We start from the raw sequence: 23,597 nt of genomic DNA, 5'->3' as shown, positions 1-23,597 counted from the left end.
AAAAATGTGGATTGCTTTTAATAATTTTATTTTACCTTAGCCCATCCCTTGGTGGGAAAAGAAATGTGGATGATAATGATGATGGTGGTTATGATGATGATGAAGAAGGTTTTATTTCTCTGTGTGTATGTTTGCGTGACAGGAGCTGGAGCGTCTGACCCAGGTAGCGGCAGCAGCATTCAGGAGTGGCACAGAGTCGGTGGAGCTGCTGAAGAAACAGGTGGCAGCACAACGCCGGGAATTGGAGGATGTTCGGCTGAGTCATGCGTATGTTGCCTTCGTGCTTTTTGTTGCCTTTAATCTGAGAACGACTTTAATGTACAGTAGGTACCCACAGTACGCGAGTTCAGAGTACGTGATCCTCATTGTACGCGATGAACTATTTTTTTCTGAATATTAGTGTAATTTTTAATAGTACGTGAATTGAACTTGTTATAGGCAAGATGGCAGCGAAGAGTGGCCCAAATCCGGGGTTTACCCCGAGCACACGACATTGCCACCCCAAGGAGCGCCAACCACCGGTGATGGAGAGTGGAGACTTGTCGATGATGGAGCTCAGCCGGGTACTGTGTGCCCTAGATAAAGTCAAGGAAGAATTCAAGAACATCAAACACTTTCAGTTGCGCGTAGAGGAAGTGACGACTTCACTTTGAAGGGTTTATGAACGATGTGAGTGCATTAGCTAGTGAAAGTGACGAAAGTGCTGGTGACGAGAATGGTGTGTCGGGTGGTGTGGCGGGTGGTGCAGGAGGGGCACGCTAGGGTTCTGAGAAAATTCGCCATGAAGTCAGTTCCCCATCAGACAATAATTAACTTGTTTCATCCTCGCTGTAGTTGCCCTTCATTACAGTACATATTCTAGCATCACCCCTAGCTTGCTTCATTAATGACAGCGAATTGTCTTGTTATTACTGTGATGGCGAATTGACTTGACAGCCAATTCTCCCGAAACCCACGCTAGGTGCCTCACCCTGCTTCAGATCCCCTTCTTACCTCCATTAAGCCTGTTGTCCTCTTGGGTTAAGGTGAGCAGCCATATTCTTATTGGTTTAATTAAGCCATAGCCTTGTTGATTTAGTAAAGCCATAATCTTGTTGGTTTACTTTATCTTAGGTAATTCTTAGATAGTTTCCCTGTACAGTACAATACTTATGTCTGAAAGGAGTCTCAAGGGTTTGCCATGAAGGGGGGTGCTGCTCATATGTAATTTTTCTCATAAGTTTATGTATTCAGAGTACGCGAATTCCTAGTACACAATGTCTTCTGCCGCCCATATACCTGCATACTATGAGTGCCTACTGTACTCGCCCATATACTCGCATACTATGAGTGCCTACTGTACTTGTGTACATGTGTGTGTTCGTGTGTGTGTGTGTGTGTGTGTGTGTGTCTGTGTGCTTGCATGTGTGTGTATGTATGTATGTGTGTGTAATTAATTCACCGGGTAATTCACCGGGTCGGTCAGGATCACTTGATGGTCGTGATCGTCAGCTTTTACCCTCCCGGAAGGGAGCTGAGAGCTCATATAGTCCGATCTAAGGGCAAGGCTGTGACCTTCACACACACGCACACACCCATCCCCTTGCTCAAGTGGGACAGTAACCACCCACTTCGTCAGTGAAACTTTTCGCAACCTGAGCAAGGCGCGAACTCCCATCCACCAGTTGGCAAGCGGGAACGTTACCACTGCACCAGCGAGTGTGTGTGTGTGTGTGTGTGTGTGTGTGTGTGTGTGTGTGTGTGTGTGTGTGTGTGTGTGTGTGTTTGCATGCATTTATGTTTGAATTTACCTAGTTGTATTATACAAGACTTGAGCTAAGCTTTTGTTTTCCTGTCTCTGTATCCCAGATTATACAATCTGCTTTTAAACACACGAATGTTCTTTGCTTACACCACCTCCTCCTCCAAACTGTTCCAAATGTCTATACTTGTACTGTATTTGGGAAACAAAATTTGTTCATGTCCTTAAATCATCTGCTCTTCTTCAGATTCTAGTCATATCCTCATGGTCTTCCACTACCATCCACAACAGATCTTCTCTGTACTGTACATCTTTTCCAGTTTTTTAACACCTTTAAACATCATAATCAAATATCGTCTCTATCTTCTCTTGCTGAGCATTGGTAACTTTAGCTTCTTCAGTCTCTCTTCATAAGACAGTTCTCTTAAACTTGGTTTCATCGTAGTAGCTATCCTTGTACTTTTCTGATTTTCTTAAGTGGATCCTCAAATGCGGTGACCGTGTCACTGCTGCATATTCTAATTGTGCTTTTACCATAAACACAACTATACCTCTTAACATTTTCTCATCCAAATAACTGAAAGACACTCTCATATTGGCCATCAACCATTATGCCCCTCCAATGAGGGAGGGAAGGAGGGAGGAAGGGGGGAAAGGAGGGAGGGAGGAAGGGGGGAAGGAAAGAAGGAAGAGGGGAAGGAAAGGAGGAAGGGAGGAAGGAAAGGAGGAAGAGGAGGAGGGAGGGAGGGAGGGAGGTAGGGAGGGCACAAATGGTAGGGCAAAAGGGCAGGGGCATTAGTTTATTTGAGTCATACCTGTGCATGCCCCCGACCAGTTGTATGCCATAATGTTAAATTTTAACCACAGGAAGGAGGTTGGGGAGCTGAAGGCATTGCTGGAGTTGAAGCGAAGGACACGCAGTGGTGGTAGTGGAGGTTCAGGCGGTGGTGGTGGTGCTGGTGCTGGTGGGGTGAGGCTGGGTGTGGCACTGGAGGAAGCTGCAGAGTTTGAATACCTCAAGAATATTCTCTATCAGTATATGCTGGGCAAAGAGACACAGGTAAGCTACAGAGCAGATATTTATCTTTCAGTACTATGCGTGATACCTGGTGGTCTAGTGGGTTATGGTACTGTAACCCGATGTGGCCCATAAATGGATTACACTAAATGTGAGGTTGGGATTTATCTCTCAGGGACAAAAAGCTATACCCCATGCCAGCCAACTTAACTGTAGTTTCATGTCTTCTGCTAACAATCACCTTGAATTGTCTTGGGTAATTTTGTTCCTGTTAATGAAATGTTGATTTGTATCAAAAAGTATGTATATGAGTTGTGGTTTGCGTGTGTGTTATTATGTGTGTGTACATTCCCACAGACCCTGAGTAAGGTGCTGTGTGCGGTGGTGAAATTTGACAGCCAGCAACAACAAGAAATTCAAGATCATGAAGAGCAGCGACAGAGTTTGGTGAGTAGCTGGCGGGCAGCAAAGTTCAAGCCCGTCAGGCAGAATGAGATTAAGGTGGTGGGGGCAGAGGAAGGTGCTTTGGCAGGGGCAGGGACATGGGAAAGGGCAAGGGCAGATTCAGGGACAAGGGGGAGGGTAAGGGCAAATTCAAGGGTAGGGATGAGGAGTAGGACCAGGAGTGAGGGAGGGGATGAGGGTGAGACCGGTGTAGGACGCACTGGCATCACATCATTTCCCCCTTGCGGTTTTCCTGAGGCACACTTCTTCCAGTGAATGAACAAGGCAGGGACTGGGACATGGATAAGGGCAGGGGAAGATCAAAAACAGGAACAGGATCAAGGACAAGTGAAAGGGCAGGGACAGAGAGGGGAAAGGATGAGGACAGGGACAGGGTGAGAGAAGGGTATCAGTGCATAGAGGAATAGGACGAAAGTCTATTCTCACAAGTTAAGGAAGTTCCCAGGGCTTTTTCTTTGTCAGTTAATATTTCCTATATTTGGTAATTTATTATACAGCGTATCCCCATTGTAACAATGAGATGCATTAGGGAAAACTCTTCGCTGAGCTGGGGTATCGGTTACTGTCGATGTTAGAACAGAGAAAGTATAGGGATGCATTTGGGAGCCTTGGGATCTCCCCCCCTCCCACAAGCAAGTAAAAACCCACCCAAATGAGTCCAAAAAAAATTTTCTAGCTCACCTAAACCCCCAAATAGCTTTAAAACCAGCCAGACAGCCTAAGAGCAGTTTATAACTCAACTAAACCCAGAAATACATTCTGAAAATCTTCAAAATAAGTCTGGAAACTAATGAAGCTTATTAAACTGTACCCAAAAATGACAGTGTTTGCCCCAGTTATGACTAAAACACATTAATCTAAGTCTAAAAGGAATATATATATTAACCTAAACAAAAATTGTCTACAATATCGTCAAAACCAATTTTTAAAAAATCAGATAAAAACTCATCGCATAGCCGGGAACTGGCCATTGATAGGCAGGGAAGGGTGTTACTCATTTTACATCGCAAAGGCGGGTATCGCATAGAGGTGGATTGTATAGTGGTGCATTACTGTATTCCTGTATGCTGTTTACACAGTCCAAGTTGACATGCCATAAATAACATTGAGGAGATTAATATGGTGTGAGAAGGAAGAGAAATAGTTAAGGAAGAGGTATTAGAAAGTCTCCAAAACTGACGAGAATATAGACTTAGTAAATGTATGCACTTTTATCATGGAATGTTGCTACAAAATAGTGGTGGGTTTCACCTTATTTCCATGAGTGATCATTGCAGTATACAGGTCTCCCTTGTTTTACGATTGGTATGTGTTCCTAGAAAGGCAATCGTAAACCGAAATATCGTAAAGCGAAATTAAGGTTTAATGGGAAAAATAGGGATGCGTTCCTGGACTCATGTATAAGGAACCAAAGACCCATACAAGTGATCTAATATGCAATAATAATGATGATGTTTTATATATTGTAGTGCATCTGAATCACATATGTATGTACATTTGCAAACATAAAGACATGAAATAGCAAAAACAGCATGAAATACAGCTGTACTGTACTGTACCGTTATGTACCCTCCTACCGTACAGTACTGTAGCTCCGTCCACCCATAGTCGGTTCCCTCCGAGGCTGGAGGACGTAATGCCTTAATGTCTCCTCCGAGGCCAGGAGACATCCTGTGCCAAAGCCCATCACTCGTCAACACAAGAGGTGGAGAGGGTGGAAGCAGGGGTGGTGGAGGTTTGGATGGCAGGGGTGGATGATTCAGGAGAATGAGAGGTGGTGGAGGTTTGGGTGGCAGGGCTGGATGACTCAGTGGTAGCAGAGGCAGATGGACTAGCAGTGGGTTTGAAGAAGCTGGAAATTATTGTTTGCTTTGCCAGCCTCCTCACAACTCTTAGCTGATCTGCCTGTGAGTGTGGGATTTCCACATGCCCAATCGTAAATGCGAGGGAGCTCAATCGTAAAATGAACACTTGGTACTAAAAAAGAACGATCGTAAATGCGAAATATCGTAAAACGATACAGTGTAAAACGAGGGAGACCTGTACATAAATGTAATTTCAGGTAACCTGTACATACACAGAAATTAAAAGTCACAGAGACTTTTACTTGATAACCTAAATTGTATGGAAGGGAAGAATGTGATTTTTAAGGTGGCAAATCAGATGAAGAGGGAGAATCTAACTCATATGGAAGGGAAGAATATGATTTTTAAGGTGGCAAATCAGATGAAGAGGGAGAATCTAAATCATATGGAAGGGAAGAATATGATTTTTAAGGTGGCAAGTCAGATGAAGAGGGAGAATAGGGATATCATAGGTGAGCAGTGTGTGAAGAATGATTAAGGGAGGGTTTTGCGGTGAACAGTGGGGATATTAAAGACGCATGGAGAGAGCATTACAGCCGGTTGCTGAGTGAGGAGTTTGACTAGGGCAAGGAAGGTTTGGAGCTGGCAGAGTTAGTGTTTGGTCCTTGGCCTTTGATCGACACTACTACTGTGAGCGGGGTGATAGGCAGGATGCAGATAGGGAAGGCAGCAGGTGTGTCTGGGTTGACTGTTGAAATGTTGAAAGTCTCAGTAGATATTGGAGTGAGGTTAGTCACTGTCCTGATAAAAATGATTATATATGAGTGTGTTGTCCCAGATGATTGGCTGAAGAGTGTAATTGTAAATGTGTACAAGGGGAAGGGTGATGCCCTGGTAAGAGGAAATTATAGAGGCATAAAGCTTTTAGACCAGGTAATGAAGGTAATGGAGAGAGTTCTAGAAGGTATGATTGGAGAAAGAGTGAATATTGATGAGATGCAGTTTGGGTTTATGCCAGGCAAAGGGATCACTGATGCCATACCCATTATTCAAGAGCTTCAGGGAAAATATATGGGAAAGAAAAGGGAACTGTATTTTGTTTTAGTTGATTTGGAGAAGGCTTTTGACAGAGTCCCTAGAGAGGTGGTGAAGTGGGCAATGAGAATGCTTAGGATGGAGGAGTGGCTGGTTAGGGTGCTCACTGCCGTGGAAGTGAGTGCTAACACCCAGGTAAGGGTGAATGGAGATTTGAGTGATGAGTTTTCCGTGAATGTTGGTGTGCATCAGGGGTCAGTTTTGAGCCCCTTGTTGTTTATCATGGTACTTGAAGCCCTCTCATGTGACTTCAGAAATGGACTTCCAAGGGAGATGTTGTTTGCTGATGATTCGTTGTTGGTTGCAGAGAATGAAAGGAAGGTGAAGGAAAGATGTAGGAAGTGGAGAGATGGTATGGGGCACAAGGGCTGAAGAGTAAATGCAGATAAAACAAAAGTGATGGTATCTAGGGCTGCGGGCAGTACTGTCAAAGAAGAAGTAGAGTGGCCATGTGCAATTTGTCACAAGGGTGTGGGAAGTAATTCCATCTTGTGCAGTGTTTGTGATAAGTGGGTACATAAGAGATGTAGTGGTATTAGAGGTAGACTGCAATATAATGCTGATTTCATGTGTGCAATGTGTCAGGAAGAGCATGTGGATATTGCCAGGCATGAAAGGATTGAACTTGCTGCAGAGTTTCTTGAGTGTGTAGAAGAGTTTTGTTATTTGGGAGACATGTTATGTACTGGAGGTGGGATAGGAACTAGCTCTGTGGCTAGAGTGAGAAGTGGTTGGAAGAAGTTCAGGGAGCTGTTGCTGCTCCTGACATTGAGAGGGCTCTCCCATAGTGCTGAGGGATCTTTGTATGTGGCATGTGTTAGGACTGTAATGCTGTATGGTAGCGAGACTTGGGCAGTAAAGGAAGAGGATATTTGCAGGCTTAGACATACAGAAATGGCAGTGACTAGGTGGATGTGCAACAATGTGTCCTTGAATGCAAGGCCTGGTGGGGCTAGGTTTACGATGGAAGAGTTGAGAGGTAGGATGGGACTGGAGTGTATTGGTGTTGTGATGAGGAGAGGTAGATTGAGATGGTCTGAACATGTGGAGAGGATGAGGGATGATATGTGGGTGCAGAAAGTGAGAAGTGTTAATCTTGGGGGTAGGGTTGCGAGAGGTAGACTGAAAAAGACCTGGGACAAGGTCATTGAGTGTGACTTCAGAGTTAAGGGATTAAATAGGGAAGCTGCCAGAAATCAAGTAGCATGGAGAGCCGCCATTAAGTGACCAAGGCCGATGCATGCAAGCATGTTGGAGCCTTAAAACAAAAACGAAAAATGAAAGTATGTACAGTACTATCATGATGATGATAGTGTGGGATAGAACACATATGTGTAGAGAAGCTGTATGATGCATTGTTATATATTCTGCATTAAATCATTTGCATTTAATTCATATGATTCAACACAATTTCATGTCAAAAGTAAGGGACAAGTGAAATTGTTAGTCAAAACCTTAAATCATAAAGTGGGATGTAGGCTTCCAGTATTGTACTTTATACCTGATGAAGGTTGGAATGTGTTTGATCTTGCTGTATTGCTGACAGCACTCTGTAGTGTGAGGTGCAGGCTGACCATAGGGTTTCCGTAAGTGGCCATCCAAAACCAGGGAGTTGTATTCCATTTAGCGATGTAAGATTTATGCATATGGCTGTTTGTACTGTACAGTCATGGGCAAACGTTCTGTCAGATGGAAGCTAACTCAGGGTCAGTTGTTGTGTCAGTTGGAGGTAAAGTATGGGCCAGAACGTGTCACAGGAGTCATTGGTATTGTAGGTGGGTAAATTCAACCACCATTGGCTCCAACACAGCTCTTTACCCCTACTGTACTTCCTTCATCACAGACTCTCAGACACAACTTGTGACCCCATCTGTACCACTACCATTGTCAGGTGAAGGCAGTAAATGGCACACTACAGGCAGAGGTAGTGGAGAGTGAGAGGTCAGACCACACCAAGACCCTGTGATTATACAGGCAAGACACATGCAACACTACTAACAAGATTTCTTTATTAACTGTAGTGTGTTTCACTTGACAAGCAACTTTAACCTTCAGCTCAGTAGATGTCCAGTTGTAATCATATTGGAGTTTCATTTGTACCAGTAACCATGGAGATTCATATATTTATAGTTTGTTTACCCTAACCCTACAAGCATTCTTGTCCTTCAGCTCAGTTAATGGCCAGTTGTAATTGGATTGGAGTGCTACTTTTACTAGTAAATAAGGAGACTTGTTATGTCTTTATATTGAAGTGTGTTTACTCTAACTTAACAAGCATCCCGAACCTTGAGCTTAGTTGATGGCCAGGTGTAGTCAGACTTGAGTTCCGTTTTTAACAGTAACCAAGGAGTCTAATTCGTACCTCATTACTAAGGCTTATTCAACTTTATGCAGCAATAATATTCAGCTTGTGGAAGTGACCTATTCCTGTCAGGTGAATACTAACTATGGCCTCTGTCTTCATGCATTAGTTCTTTATCATTTCACTCTGTTGATATACTTATCATTTGTTCTTGCCACATTTTGGACAGTTTTATTCAATCTGGGGGAGAATTACTTAGCTGGAGGGGTTAGATCCAGCCCATTCAGTATAAGAGATCTTTCCTAAGTTGAATAAAATAGTTGAAGTACATCAGTAAACTGTAGATAGTTATCACTGTGTAGGAGAGGTCCTACTTTGATGTTGTGGCATGTGTTTCATGTTTATTCTTGCCACTACTGTCTACTTTAAATTACAGTAAGAACCTTTACTTCCCAAAGTATTTGTCATGAAATAGGAGGCTGTTGATAACACCTGTCCTCTCTCAGTCAATGCATATTTTGAAATTGTTTTTCCCCCCAACATGTATAAGAAATTTATCAAAAATTTTGCAGGTTGAACTGGGTAATGGAGGTTGTTGACCAAATGTGGTTGTATGATACTTGCACATGTCATTGAGTGATCTGTGTGTCAGGACTGATTAACATTTGTATCATTCACTAAAAATTGAGTATAAGCTCATTTCCTAAACATGTTAAAAATAGCTCATTATTATCATCACTATCAGAGAGTAGGATGATGATGATGGTAAGCCATTTCTAACCTCTTTAGCATTTTTTTCCCCCCACTCCCTCTCTGGGATTGAGGCATCATACTGTACTGTAGATGTGTGGATAAACTTACAGTGTTTATTACTTATGCATAGCTAATTTTTAAAATGTATGTGTTCTCAGTATAGATTGTATAAATTATGTGCTGATTTACCTTGAAACTAACATAGCATGTAGGAATATTGCATAGGAAATTGCACTGTAGATTTTAAAAGAAAATAGGTGCTGTTGATTGTAAGCATGTTTGGCAGAAGGTAGCAGGTTTTATACTCCTTTTATCCCCAGCTTGGCTTAAAATTGCCACATCTTCATCTTGAACGCTGAATTGTAAACATAGATTAACATCAAAATATTATATTAGAGATAAAGAAGTGCTGTGGAAAGGATTTAGAACCATAGCATTGTCTGTCTCCTTCAGTGAACCTTGTGGAATAAGCTGCGAAGGAATGAAAATGTGGGCTAAGTCAAGATGAAAAAAGAATGGCATAAAACCCATAATTTACTGACTCAAAGGATCTGGTGCCTACACAGACTGTATGTCCATACCATGCCATGATTAGACTGGGGGTACATTATAAGAGGCAGAGGAATGGGATCAAGAGAGATATATGAATGAGAGAGTGGTGTGAGTTGAAGGAAGAGCAGCCCAATGGTGGAGGATAGGGTGGCATGGAATTGATTTATTTGTGCCATCCCTTTTGGGTATGAGGCATCTGGCTTTAGATGCAGTAGATAGATGAGGTATGTGGGAAACCTAATCTGGGTATGGTATAGCTATACCTTGTGTATGTACTGAATCTTTTGAGGCCAATAAATCATAAGTTATTTACAGTTTGATTATGCATATATGAAGGTACTTTAAGTTATCAGTATGCTATTGCCTTACTAACTTTGTCATTAGTTTGCATCCCACAAGTTAGTTGTATTTTGGTTATGCATGTATGATGCTACAGTAAAACCTCTGTGGTCTGGACCTCGTTAGTCCGGATTTCAGTTCATCCGGACAAAATTGAAACAACACGAATTCCAAAAATATATTCAAAATATTGCCAAAACCACTGTAACTAGCCGTGTGGAGAGTGAATGTCATTTGTTTGGTTGCCAGTTGCCGTGTTCAAGCACAAGAGCATTAGTGTGTATGTGTGTGTGTGTGTGTGTGTGTGTGCGTTGTCCTGTCTCCATGTCTACATTTATCTAGTGCACTCTTAAACACGTGAATGTTTTCGCCTGCACCACCTCTTCGTCTAAGTCTTTCCAATTACTTATGCTTCCGTTTGGGAAACTGAACTTTTTAAGATCATTAAGACATCTATTTTTCCTCAACTTTAAGTCATGACCTCTTGTTCTTCCATCATCCAGCACAAAAAGATCCTCTTTATCCACCCTTTCCAATTCTCTTACATTTCTAAATATCATGATCAAGTCACCTCTTTCCCTTCTCTTGTGCGGTGTTGGTAACTTCAGTTTTTCCAATCTCTCCTCGTGGGTGAGTTCCCTTAAGCATGGTATCATCCTCGTTGCCATCCGTTGAACCCTCTCTAGTTTATCAATATGCATCTTCAAGTGAGGTGACCATACCACACCGGGTCAGTCAGGATCACGTGATGATTGTGATCATCAGCATTTTACCCTCCTGGAAGAGAGCTGAGAGCTCACGTAGTCTGATCTAGGGGCAAAACCTTGACCTTCACACACGCACACACCCATCCTCTTGCTCAAGGAGGACAGTGGCCACCTGCTTTGTCAGTGAAACTTTTCAAAGCCAGAGCAAGGTGCGAACCCACGTCTTAGCAGATGCTAAGCGAGAATGTTACCACTGAGCCGATGTGTGTGTGTGTGTGTGTGTGTGTGTGTGTGTGTGTGTGTGTGTGTGATTCACCAGGTCGGTCAGGATCATGTGAAGGTTGTCATGACTGTCAGCATTTTACCCTCCCAGAAGAGAGATGGGAGCTCATATTGTTTGATCTCTATGTGTGTGTGTGTGTGTGTGTGTGTACAGTATATAATTACCATATATTGTATGTAGATAATATTTTTTGTATGGTTTTGACCATCTGCTGATCCGGACAACCTTTCCCCCACATAATCCTGACTAAAGAGGTTCTACTGTACTTTAAGTTAACATTTTAATATGTTGCTACTGTACTTTAAGTTAACATTTTAGTATGTACTAGCTTACTAACCTGGTCATTTGGTTGAGTCCCACTTCCATGGTTTGTAACTGAGGTGGGTAGCAGGTGATGAAATGTGGCTGGAACGGCGATGTGGTGTTGTGGACCTGCACGGCTGTACCAGTTCACTCAAAGGTGTACCTCTCAGCTTCCATGTCTGGCTCTCCTTGTGTGTTTGTCTGTCTGTCTCTCTATGTAAAGGGGTGTAGTTAGTGTTGAGGTGTGTTGTGGAATTGCCCAGTCTTACCAGTTCACTCCAGGGTGTACCTCACAGCTTCCATGCCTGGCTCTCTTTGTGTATTTTATCTGTCTGTCTCTGTGTGTGGTGGGGTGTAGATAGTGTTGGGGTATCGTGTGTTGGAACTGCCCAGCCATACCACTTTACTCCACGGTGTGCCTCACAGCTTCCATATCTGGCTGTCTCACTGTGTCCAGCTCTTTTCATGTGTTGGATTGTGTTTGTCAGGGATGTGGCTTGGTGTGGTGAAGTGTGGTATGGTGTGGTTTGTTGTGGTGTGGTGTGTGGTTGACCTGCACAGGTGTACCAGTTCACTCCAAAGTGTGCCTCACAGCTTTCATCTTCAGCTCTCTCTATTTGTTTGCCTTTCTGTGTCGAGTGTTGTGTGGTGATATGCAATCATGGCTTTTTGCAGCAGTCTGTGGAAGGTGGTAATGGTGATTACAGTCCCCCCCCTTTTTTTTAAAACTATGTTTGGTACTGATTATTTCCTTATTTACCTATATAATCCCAGCAGTGCAGGGATGTCATCATTGTCATTATCATCTAGACCTCTGCCCCTGTGTATGAATGGGGTGAAGGAGGATCCAGAGAGCTAGAAAAAGCTGAGGAAGGAGAAACTACCCCAAACTGTGCTCAAATAAGTGGGTTACACTTGTTTTGACTCGCCTTTCAAGCAATTCTTCCTTCTAATGTCATGATGATGTTTGAGTAAAATGGTTTCCTCATGATTTAATGGGTTAAGGAGCTCCAGCCAGTTGTTTCCCCGAAGGACTCAAGCCCAAGGAATGGTTGGTGTTTGTTGCACACAAAATGTTGCTCCGGAGTTTGTGCATGATCACTGTTGCCTTATCTGTCAGAGTTGAGTAGCTTTGCCCTGGTCCTTTGTGCTTCTGATGGAACAGTTCAAGTTTGGATGAAGGATGGAACTTATTTTTGTGAGTGGAAGCTGTTACTGATTGTCAGTGTCTTACCAAATGCCTTAATCGCAGAAGGGATAGCCACAGTCTGATTGCCCCATGTCACCCTCTTCTCTGCATTCAGGCTGCCCTTCCTTCAGCTCTCACTACCCTCATCTGTATACCTCCCCACCCCATCCCTCCAAGGTGGTAAATGATGGCAGCCATCATCCACTCACTTAATGTAGTACTGCCTACTTCTTCATTCCCCTCTCTCATTCTGTATTTGTGTTTACCCTTCCCTCTTCTTACTTCTTCCTTTCCTACATGTCACTTTTTATTACTCTTCTTTCCAATTCAGTTGGTTCTACATTGAGTGACAAACCTAATGGTCTTGTAACCCAGGAAGCCATTTGCAACACTGGGTGGTATCCATATAGTCCGATAAAAGGGCAGAATGAAGCCTGCTGTGGTGCCCCTGTTAACTGAAGAGAGAGAGAGAGAGAGAGAGAGAGATGCAAATTCATCATCCGTAGCATGTAGAGACTGTCAGGCATGAAAAGATTGATCTTGCTGGAGAATCTCTTGAGTGTGTGGAGGTGTTTTGTTATTTGGGGGACATGTTTTGTACTGAAGATGGGGCTGGAGCTAGCTTTGTGGCCAGGATAAGGAGTGGTTGGAGGAAGTTCGGGGAGCTCTTGCCTCTCCTAACATTGAGAGGGTTCTCTCTCTGTGCTGAAGGATCTTTGTATGTGCCATGTGTTAGAAGTGTAATGATATGTGATAAGGAGATTTGGGTAGTAAAGGAAGAGGATATTCATAGGCTTAAATGTGCAGAAATGGCAGTGATTAGATTTGTGTGTAGTGTGTCCCTGAATGCCAGGCTTAGGGGACTAATTGCAACTGAGGAGCTAAGAGGAAGGATGGGGTTGGAATGTGTCGGTGTTGTGATGAGGAGTGGTAGATTGAGATGGTCTGGGGATGCTGAGAGGATGGAAAACAGCAGTTGGGTGTGGAAGCTGAGAAGTATGAACGTCAGGGGTGGGGTTGCGAGAAGTAGGCCAAAAAAGACCTGGGGCAAGGTCATAGAGTGTGTCCTAAGGGTTAAGAAACTGCATAGGGAGGCTGCTGGAAATTGAGCAACATAGAGAGCTGGCATTAAGTGGCCAAGGCTGTCGTGTGCAAGCGTGGTGGAGCTCATATAAATATTGTAATATGATACAATCCAGGAACCAACGCTTCACACTATTTCCCTCACCTCGCTGTGGTGAAGCAGTGTCTGCTGCAAAGGAACATTGGTTCACTGCATGGGACAACCCTACAGGGGCAGTTTCTTGCCTGTGTATGATGGGTCTGCTCAGCCATACAGATTGGGGTTGATCAACAACAAAACCCCATCTTCAAAAATTGTTTTCTTGTGTTTATGTATGTTCTGTCATCTCATATACATTTATTTTTCCCTCTTATTTGTTTTTATTTTCTGAGTGCATTTTTTGTCTTAAAGTTTGCTTTTGTTTCACTGTGTGGAGGTGTGTTCTGTAAGGCTTTTTTTTTTTTTTTTTTTTTTTTTAGCTGATGAATTCACTTAGTAATAATTGTAGTTGTAGTATAGTAGTAAGTAGTAGTATTAGTAGCAGTAGGCTGGTATTAGCAGCAGACACTGGTTCATCTGAAGCATGAACCCAGTGTACTGCAGACTGAAGACCTTTTTGAAGCTGAATAAAATCATGACAAAATAGGTAGCATTAAAAAAATAAAAAGATAAAAAATAATTTGATTGAAGATATTTAATAGTGACTGTGTGATACTGCAATAACTACTTGTGTTAAATTTACAATATGGATATTGTGGATGATTATACTGACAGACTTCCTGCCTACGCATTGTTTATGAATGGGGTTTGTAAAGGATTAGATTATACAGAGTGGTTAGGGTTTAGTACTCAGATATGCTACTCATGGACAAATGAGGCTCAAGTGTCAGAAATGAGTAGCCCTTCCCGAGGCCTCTGTGCTGCTGATCGGGCAAAAAAGGATTTGGATGAATCACTGGACTATACTGTTTTAACTCTAATTTGACTTAAAATTGCCATCTGTCCATCTAGAATGCTGAGTTGTAACAAGAGATTAATACTAGCCTAATTATGATGTTTTTAAAAGATAAGTGCTGTGGAAAGGATGAAGAGCTGTAGTAATGTTGTTTTCTGCCACTCAGCTATATGAAATAAAGTGGAAAAGAAAGAAAACCTGAGCTAAGTTAATGTAAAAAGAGTATAGTTATAGTTATCATTTAGTTGATATCGCAATTTTGGTATCGCATTGCACACACTTAGACACTTTAAAAATTCACAATAACCTTATTATTGATATTATTCACAGATCCAGAGCTGGACACATGGGTTGGGCTTATACTGAGCGGTGGACACCGTGAGTCAGGCTGACATACACATCATCACAGCTCCACACACCACTTGCGCCCCCCTCACATGCAGGGTCATGCTCTGATGCCCGTTTTTTCGTCTGCTTCGGAGGCTTTGGAGTGCCTCATCCTTAGTGATTTATATTGCCTGCTATATCTTACTATCCTGTATACCATTTATGTATTTTTATTACCAGTATAAATAGCATAAATGACATTAAAGGGATTGTTAGGAGCTATATGCAGAATTAAACTGCTCAGGAAGAGGTGCTGGGGAACCCCCTTGGCTGAAGAATGGTCCTATGAGGCTTTGGAAATTGTGTAGTATCTCTTTTTTCTTTTTTTTTTTTTGTCTTGTATGTTAGTAATGCTAAATTTGTCATAACTGACACTGTAAATAATGTTTCCTAGATTTATTGATATTAAAGCTGTATAAATAACATGCAAGGATGTGTTATATGAAAAACAGAAGCCAAGGAAGAGGTTCTAAAAATCCTCAGTCTCATCACTGTACCTGAGCCATGACCAAGTGTGAGTACAGACCACTGATGTTATACCAGGCATTGGTGGACAGAATTGTACTCCAACCAAGTTAAAGTAAATGAACTGTAGGGATAGGGTTAGACAACAGAAAATATGCTTCAGTACTCTACATCATCAGAGTCTTTGCACAGTATTAATGTCCTTGTACATAATACCTGTACAGTTTTTGGAGTGATGCATGGTTTCTGTGGTTAGTGTGGTAGCGAATGATAATTGGGGAAATATCCTGAACTCATCTGTTAGTATTTTAATCCAACACTCACCCATGTAGTTTTGTGAAGCTTTCTCATGGATAGGTGCTAAAATACATAACAGATTAGAATTACACCTAGTCAGAACACCCACCCTGCTGCACCTGCCCATTCTCCTGCATTCTAACCCCATCACTTATAACTATAGTCTGTTCCATGTTAGAACTAGAGTTATGGGTGATGGAGTTTCAGTGAAGGAGTGTGGGCAAATTGGAGGGATGTGGGTTGTGGCTGAGTGTAATCTGCAGTGAACTATGAGTGTGGTAAATGGTAACAGCCAGTCTGTATTGCCTGAACAATATCATATTATTATGAGGGGTTGAACTGCCTGTAATGGCAGTACAAAATACAGTTTGTGGTGGTATATTGGGTACATAGCCATACCAGTCCCACAGTGTAATGAAACTCATGACATACCTTAGCTTGTATGACAATGATGGTTGTCTGAAAGTAACTGTAGTATCTAAGGCAGCAGCCAATGGGTAGAGAGTGACAGGGGTGTATAGTTGTTAGTGTAGGAAGCTCCATAGTACAGTAAAAGTCCTCCAACCCAGCCACCAATAATCCAAATACTATATTTCAATACTCTGAATTTTTTGCATTTCTGGTGAGCATATAATAACCCATATCATTTTAAGTGTTTATTTAAATAGCATGTATATATTTCTAATGTTCTCAGAGGTCCTTCCCAGTAGTCCAAAAGACCTTCAGTCCCCAGCCATTCGGATTACAGGACTTTTACTGTACTGTTTACTGAACAAAAATTTTTCTCCATGTGTTGCTGTTGCTGTTGTGGCAGTAGGCTCTTCTGAATGTTAACCTGGTAGACTGCAAGTGGAAAATGCCCTTCTCCTGCAGTCCACCATCCTCCTTCTGGGGGATAAGGAGTTGAGGGATGTTTGTATAACCAGGCATTGAAGCTGCCTGGTTTATAGAGCCACTTTGTGAAGGCATCGCTCTCTGGTACCAGCACCATGTGTTACCGGTTAATAAGGCTCTAAGGAGGATTTGATAGACATTGTAAAACAATATATCATCATCATCATCATGCAGTCCTGTGTTGCACCTTGAGGAGTGTAGGAGCCTGGGGCTAGGTAAGTTGGTCCTGACATTTAAGATGAGAGTGACCAGCCTCACTTGTCCCTGAGTGGCATTACGTGAGCAGTAAACCCCAACAACCCCTTGGATATAAACCTGCACCAGCTCAGTCCGATTGGATGCCTTAAGTGCCCACTAAACCACCAGGCATCATAATTTGGTTACTGTTTATGGTTACCACCCCACCCAGCATAGTAAATGGTTTCCTGGTGTACAGGAAACCATTTGGCATGTCACTCAAACTGACTGTAATAGACCCCACTGAGTCTGCCAGTTCGGATGTGATTTCTGACAAGACTTTCTCAGTGTGTTTAGCAGTTTAGAATAACAGGAGTACTGGCAGTCATGGTGTCCTGCCTCCATAAGATTAATACCTGCAATCCCATGGTTTTTTTTTAAAGCTGCCTTTAAACAATTATATTCAGGTTGACACTTTTTTTTCTTTTTTTCAATTTGAGTATAATATAGCCTTTGTTGACTCCTCCACCATAAGAAGTCTATAGTAAAAGAAGGTAAGTACTATTAGATGGTTTGGTCATGTGGAGAGAATGGAGAATGAGAGATTAACTACGCGAGTTTATGTGAGTAAGGTGGAAGGGGGAGGGGATGGAAAGACTGATAATGAGGTGGAGGGATTGAGTGGCGAGGTACATGATTGAGGGTGGTGTGAGTTGGAGGAAAGGCAGCCTGATGGCAGAAGACAGGGTGACATGGCAGGGATTTGTTTGTGGCCACCTTCTTTGGGATTAAAACACGGTCGTGGACAGACAGGCGGAAACACCTCTACACTGAAAAGGTTAATGAAGGCTGTATCTAACCTGTTCAGTTCCAAAAAGCCTCACATGAGCTGAATAAAATAGTCTGGAGGTAGCTGGAATAGAAAAAAGTCACTGGATTACGGGTGGTTAGTGAGGACTCAGACTTGTAAATCTGTGTATTGGTTGTGGTCTACTTTTTTGTGTATACTGTAATGAATTCTAGTCGCCTTTATAAAGTCCTAGGAACTCTCAGTTAATTATTAATCAGTTTTTAGTAAGGATAACACCTGACACTTCCATAGGAGGAGTCATGAAAGCTGCCAAATTACTATATTTAATATCAGTGTCACTGGACAATCCCAGATATATGAGGAAAGCAAGGACATTTTTCTGTTTCCAAGTTTTCACATTATACTTTTTTAAAAGTACTTTTAATGTGGAAATGTTGCATACACTGGAAACTTTGCCTATGGTGTTCATTAAAGCAGCTGCTGATGTGCCAGTAATCACCACCATTATCATCCAGACTTTTTTTCCCACTGCAGGATGGAGGGTAGTAGTGTCTGGAGAGCAAGAAAAAAAAAAATAAATAAAAAAAAATGATAGCATGAGAGCTAACCAAAGTCAACCCAGTTATCAGGCTAATTTAACTTCCGTGTAACTGCCTATTCTTGCCATGCATGTCTGGGGTTGCTCTCCTTGGTGATACAATTTTAGTTCAGTTCAGTGAGAGTGCAAGAGTATATTTTTGTAAGTATAAGAGGCATATTATATTTGTTAAATATGCCATCAGATCAAGCACATCATCTCACAGCAGTTCTGATAGGACTCAACTCTTGCCCACAGAAACTGTACTCTGCTCACTTTAACCTGACCTAAAAATTGCCATCTGTCCATCATGAATGCTGAACTGTTAAAATTGCCATATCTCCATCTTGAATGCTGAGCTGTAGCAATATATTAACACTTGAATATAGTGCTAATCATAAAAAAATAAATTATGGAATGGATGTAAAGCCATAGCATTATCTTACATTGCTCTTGAGTACTGTAGTGGGAAATAGCAGAAGGATGATAAATTCTGTCTGGTTAAAGTGGACAGACTATAGAAATTATTATTATCCTTGTTGAGCATGGAATGTGAGGTAGCTTATTCAGCCAGTCCCTTATGCTTTCATGGAGTGATGTCTGGGTTTAGCTACTTCACGACAACGATTTCCCCATTTTATTTTTACTACGTTTCAGTGCTTATATTCAGCTTTGGAGAGACTTTGATTGTGAAGAGAATTGAAAATGAGAGACTGACTTGGAGAGTGAATGTGAGTTAGTTGGAGGGAAGGAAGAGGAGGGGGGAGACCAAGATGAGGTGGAAGGATGGGATGAAGTATATGAGAGGGGTGTGTGAGTTGGAGAGAAGGCATCCTAATGGCAGAGGACAAGATAACACAGATGTAATTTATTTGTGGCCACCTCTTCCAGAATTGAGACATCTGGCTGTACACAGATAAATAGATAGGTTAGATTCATTAAGCCCTTTGATATAGAAGGTCTCACCAAAGCTAAATAAAGTCACCTGGAAGTAACGAGAATAAGCTTTAAGAAAATGAATCACTGTAATGGAGGGTTTAAAGTGTCCTGTGTGATTGTATTCCCCTGACTTTATAATCTTCCTGGTCATATTTCTCATTCATATAACGTAGACACAAAGTGTTCTCATTCCTCGTAATTTTATTTCTCTGCATTTTCTCAAGAGCTTTGCATAGGCTGTTCATGAAGTGTAGTTGCTATGTTCTCAAGAGTATGTATATTATTGTTGGCATTGCAGACTTGACACCTCTTTCTCAGTGATTTAGTCTGTGCATTTCACCTGTGTTGTGCGGCATTTATATCTTTTCAATATCAGCTTACCTCCTGCCCGTCATTCCCCCCTATAAAAAATTACACACTGTTTCCTGTTACTCTGTCTGGTGAACAAAATTATCTGGCATTAGTTGAAATAGAATACCAGAGTTGTCCCAGTCATGAGAGGGAAATAGAGTACTAGAGGTATCCCAATCATGAGAGGGAAATAGAATATTAGAGCTGTCCTCATCATGAAAGGGAAATAAAGTACAGTACTAGAGGTGTCACAGTCATGAGAGGGTTAAGGTTTAATTTGCCAAATACATGGCTGAGGAAGTGGTATTATGAGATATGGTAAAGCTGTGGAAATATGGCCATGAGTCCAGCAGCAGTTCAGTCATTCACTTGGTATTGCTCTCTTGCAGTTGTAGTATAAATGTCAGGGATGCTGACCTATCTTCCTTTTTATATTGGTTGACCCCCTTATGCAGATGATGTATACAGTAGTTCATACTGTTCTTACTGCCTTCGGACCTCAAGCTGTGAAGGGGTTAATTAAAGCTTCATCCAGCCCCTACAGTTCAGAAGTCTTGACTGGGCTGAGTATAATCATGTGGAGGTAGTGATTATAAAATACACCATTGGAAGGAGAGGGTTGTAGGCATTTTTCCATCACAGTTTAATTAACTTTTGATAACATGATATTGATTAAAAGAAGCATGAAGGTCTCTCTCTGTCTCTATAATATCTACATGTATACCCCTCAGTGTTTTAGCAACAGCAAGTTAATCTCTCAGCTCAGTTCTGTGCAATATTTTTCTTACCTTTGATATAAAACTTGTGTATGGTTAGAGAACAGTTTATTGCAGTGCTGCACAGTAAAGTTGTATGCATTACAAAGCCATCAGCATAATGGGAATTAATTTAGTTTCCTAAAACTTTGGTCATATTCTCATCACATCAGGAAGCTGTGTTGTACCTTTTTCTATATTTTTACACATTGCATGTTAATATTCTCATGTTGTGTTAAGTTGGTGGTGTTTTGGCCTCAGGTTCATCAGGACATAAACCCAGTGGATTTCAGGCTGAAGCTGTCCCCTTGCAGTTTCCATTATCCTCTTTTTAGGAGGATAGGGAGGAATTTAGGATTTATATAACTGAGCAATGGAGTCATCTGTTTACATGAGGTGACAGGGAGAAACTTGAAGGGTATTTATATAACTGAGCAATGGAGTCATCTGTTTACATGAGGCTACCACATGATTGCATCCTACATCAGTATCCCTGAATATTGGAAAGATGTAAATAATATTCAAGACTATTATAAATAAACAGTGACAGCAAGTCCTTTATTCTTTGTTACTGCATTCGAGGCCTCAGAGGGCTGGAGGCACAGGAGCACCCAAAGCTGGGTAACCTTATTCCAGATCATTTAAGCCAGAGGTCACCTGACATGAGTTCGGATGATAGAAACTCCTCTGGCTACTTTTGAGATTTGAAATGCAAACAGTTTTCTCAGACTCAAAACCTCTGTCAACAAAGTTGTCTATCCATCCATCCATCATCCAATCCTACATTGCCCCATGAGAAGCGTAGGAGCCCGGGGCTAAGCAGTTGGTCCCGGCATTCAAGATGAGAGTGAAACAAAGGTGTAATGTGTAAAATGAATCACTAGGGAAGAGGTGCTTGAAAGCCTCCTGATCTGATGAGAATACAGCCACTTGTGTTGTACCGTTCCTGTCATCAACATTTGTGAGCGACAGGCAATGAAATAATGTCTGTTTCATCTCCTGTATACAACACTGACTCCTCTCTTAGTTCAGTCCATTATGTTATGCCACTGATTCCCTTAAATATATTTATATATAAGAATTGTTATGAGAAAAGATATATAATTTTGTTGTAGAACTTTATTAGTTTATTACTTGTGGCTGTGTATCAGTTGTTGCAGCTTGCCTATTTTGTTCAGGTTATTCCAGTCATATGTTCATTATGTGGGTCTCCATAACCTGGGTAACTTAATGTGTTGTAAGTTTACTTTGTTAAAATGAATTTTGAATTTTCAGTGTGTCATCTCCAGTGTCTTGTTATTGTGTTGTGGTTTGTAGAGCACGTACACTTAAGTTTTGTCCTTATTTTTTGTGCAGGACTATTAGCCCTTTTGCCTCCAATGGACGTATTATGGTATTGTACTCAGACTGCATAGCCGGAGGGCTGGTGGGGTATGACACCTGCCACCCCTGAAATATGCCTGGCCAACTAATATTTCCAGGAGAACAACCCTAGATTCTCATAAAGAGTTCTCCTTGAGCCATCCCTTGGCCATGATGTGTTGAAAATTCTAGCTAAGACCCTGGCAACAGTACCACAAGACAGTATTATTTAACCAAGAGAAATTTAAGAGATCTCCATTAACCCTTGGGATGCTTTAATTTTTCCCATTTGAATAAAATAGCTTGAGTCAAATACCAGAGTGCATCTGTGGCAGTAAAAGAGTTGGTCATTTTTCAGCTCAGTTGCTGGTCTCTCTTTGATCTTAATCCCTTGACTTAGGGTGACCTACAGTTTATTCCTGCTAGTGTCAGATGATTGTATTCAGCTCACAAGTATTTAAGGAGTTAATGAAGGCTAGATCCAACCTGTGCAGTTAGTATCTCCTGAGCTGAATAAAACTGTTTCTAATTACATTAGCAAGAATAAGATTGAAGGGGACATCCCTGGGCTCTGGGTTCACAGTGTAGACAGGAGAGAAACGTTTGTGTGTTGCCATCTGTAGTAAAGTGAGTGTTGAAAAACACTTGAAGCCCTAGGACAGAGACCCTTAGCACAGATTACAGTAAAACTACCTTGATTTTAAAAGCAAGTGATTCCAGTCACAAGTTATTGAAGTATTCTTGTTTTCTTTCAGAGTCTAATGACTGTAGTATAAAAATTATTTTATTGTACAGTTAAGATTCCTGTGAAATAAAATACATCTGTACAAAGGTTCATACACACATTTTGTTGACATTGTGCGAGTGTTTCTTCAGACCAGTCTTCTGTAAGACTGTCATGGTCCAGCACAGAGTAGGTATCAAAGCCTCTTTCCTGAACCTTTGTTTAACACTCTCAGGTTCCAGTGGCAAAGCCAGAGGGGTGGCTGGAGTGGCAGTGGTCACTCCTGAAATATGACTGACTTTAAACTGCAAGAGCCCAGATCCCCAGGCTACCCCTTAGGCAACCCACCTGTAAAATCCTGGCTGTGCCCAATCATGAGAGGAGGAATATTCTGTGCTGTATTAGAACGAAAGCAGAATTATGTTTCTTTCACTGAGGCGTTAATCACTGGAACAATACAAGGGTGCAGCAGTGATGGAATTAAGAAGCTATTTGTGGTAACATTTTTGTTAAAAGATTCCCCGAGTGTCTGTCATTGTATTTTAAAATAAACATGGTTAATGTTTTTTGTGTGTGTCTTACTTCCACCTGGTGATGTAGTGAATTGAGGCACTTCAGCAAGTTGTGGCTCATAAAAGGGGTTAAATCAGGTGGATGGTTGGGACCCCCCGAGGGGTGGGGGAACCCCTAGTGGCCCCGCAAGGGGTACCCCCTGGGGGCCCAACGCTTGATATCCGTTTTCCCTCACCCTTTCGCTCACTCCTTATCCCTCACTCTCTCCCGTCACTCTTTCGCTCACCCTCATCATCAGTTCTCATCCTCACCCTCACACAGACTCATTCACATCCTCATCCTTATCCCTGTTTTCTTTATGATCTCACCTTTCACTCTGGTTCTCATTCTCACCCTCACTTCCTTTCCTCCTCACTTTACTCTCATCTTTCTCACTCCACCATCATTTTTCACCTTCATCCTTACTTTCCACACTGTTTCTGCGAAAAAGAAGAAAACCAAATCTATAAGCCTGCAATAATAATAATAATAATAATAATAATAATAATAACTAATGATAATTCATCATAAAGCCAAGGGAGCCAAAATCAAGATACAGTTATTTCGAGATGCCCTCATAGAATGGAGGTGGTAGGAAAGGGGAAAGACAGACTGGGGAAGACTGTGCAAGAGATTACCAGCTGTGTAACTCATAAATGTTATATGAATGACTGAAAATAAAGACTGACTCGAATTAAGAGATAGGCAGAAAAGAGGCATGAGTGTGTATATAGAC

The 23,597-nt window shown here is 41.7% G+C and overlaps 1 protein-coding gene across 1 annotated transcript in view; it reads left to right on the top strand.

The window, feature by feature from the left end:
• LOC145398743 (uncharacterized) overlaps positions 1-22,877 on the top strand; it is a 147,541-nt gene extending 124,664 nt beyond the window's left edge. Inside the window, exons 23-26 of the mRNA XM_080271541.1 lie at positions 143-267; positions 2,609-2,801; positions 3,117-3,206; positions 14,901-22,877. Coding sequence (XP_080127667.1) covers positions 143-267; positions 2,609-2,801; positions 3,117-3,206; positions 14,901-14,936 — 444 coding nt within the window. The 3' untranslated portion in view covers positions 14,937-22,877. The remainder of the gene's footprint in view (positions 1-142; positions 268-2,608; positions 2,802-3,116; positions 3,207-14,900) is intronic.
• The last annotated feature ends 720 nt before the right edge of the window (positions 22,878-23,597 follow it).

Source organism: Coenobita brevimanus, chromosome 46, assembly GCF_032717465.1.
Source record: "Coenobita brevimanus isolate Jiangsu-jjx chromosome 46, ASM3271746v2, whole genome shotgun sequence".
NCBI classification, from domain to species: domain Eukaryota; kingdom Metazoa; phylum Arthropoda; class Malacostraca; order Decapoda; family Coenobitidae; genus Coenobita; species Coenobita brevimanus.
This window is presented reverse-complemented; position numbering and strand designations above follow the sequence as displayed.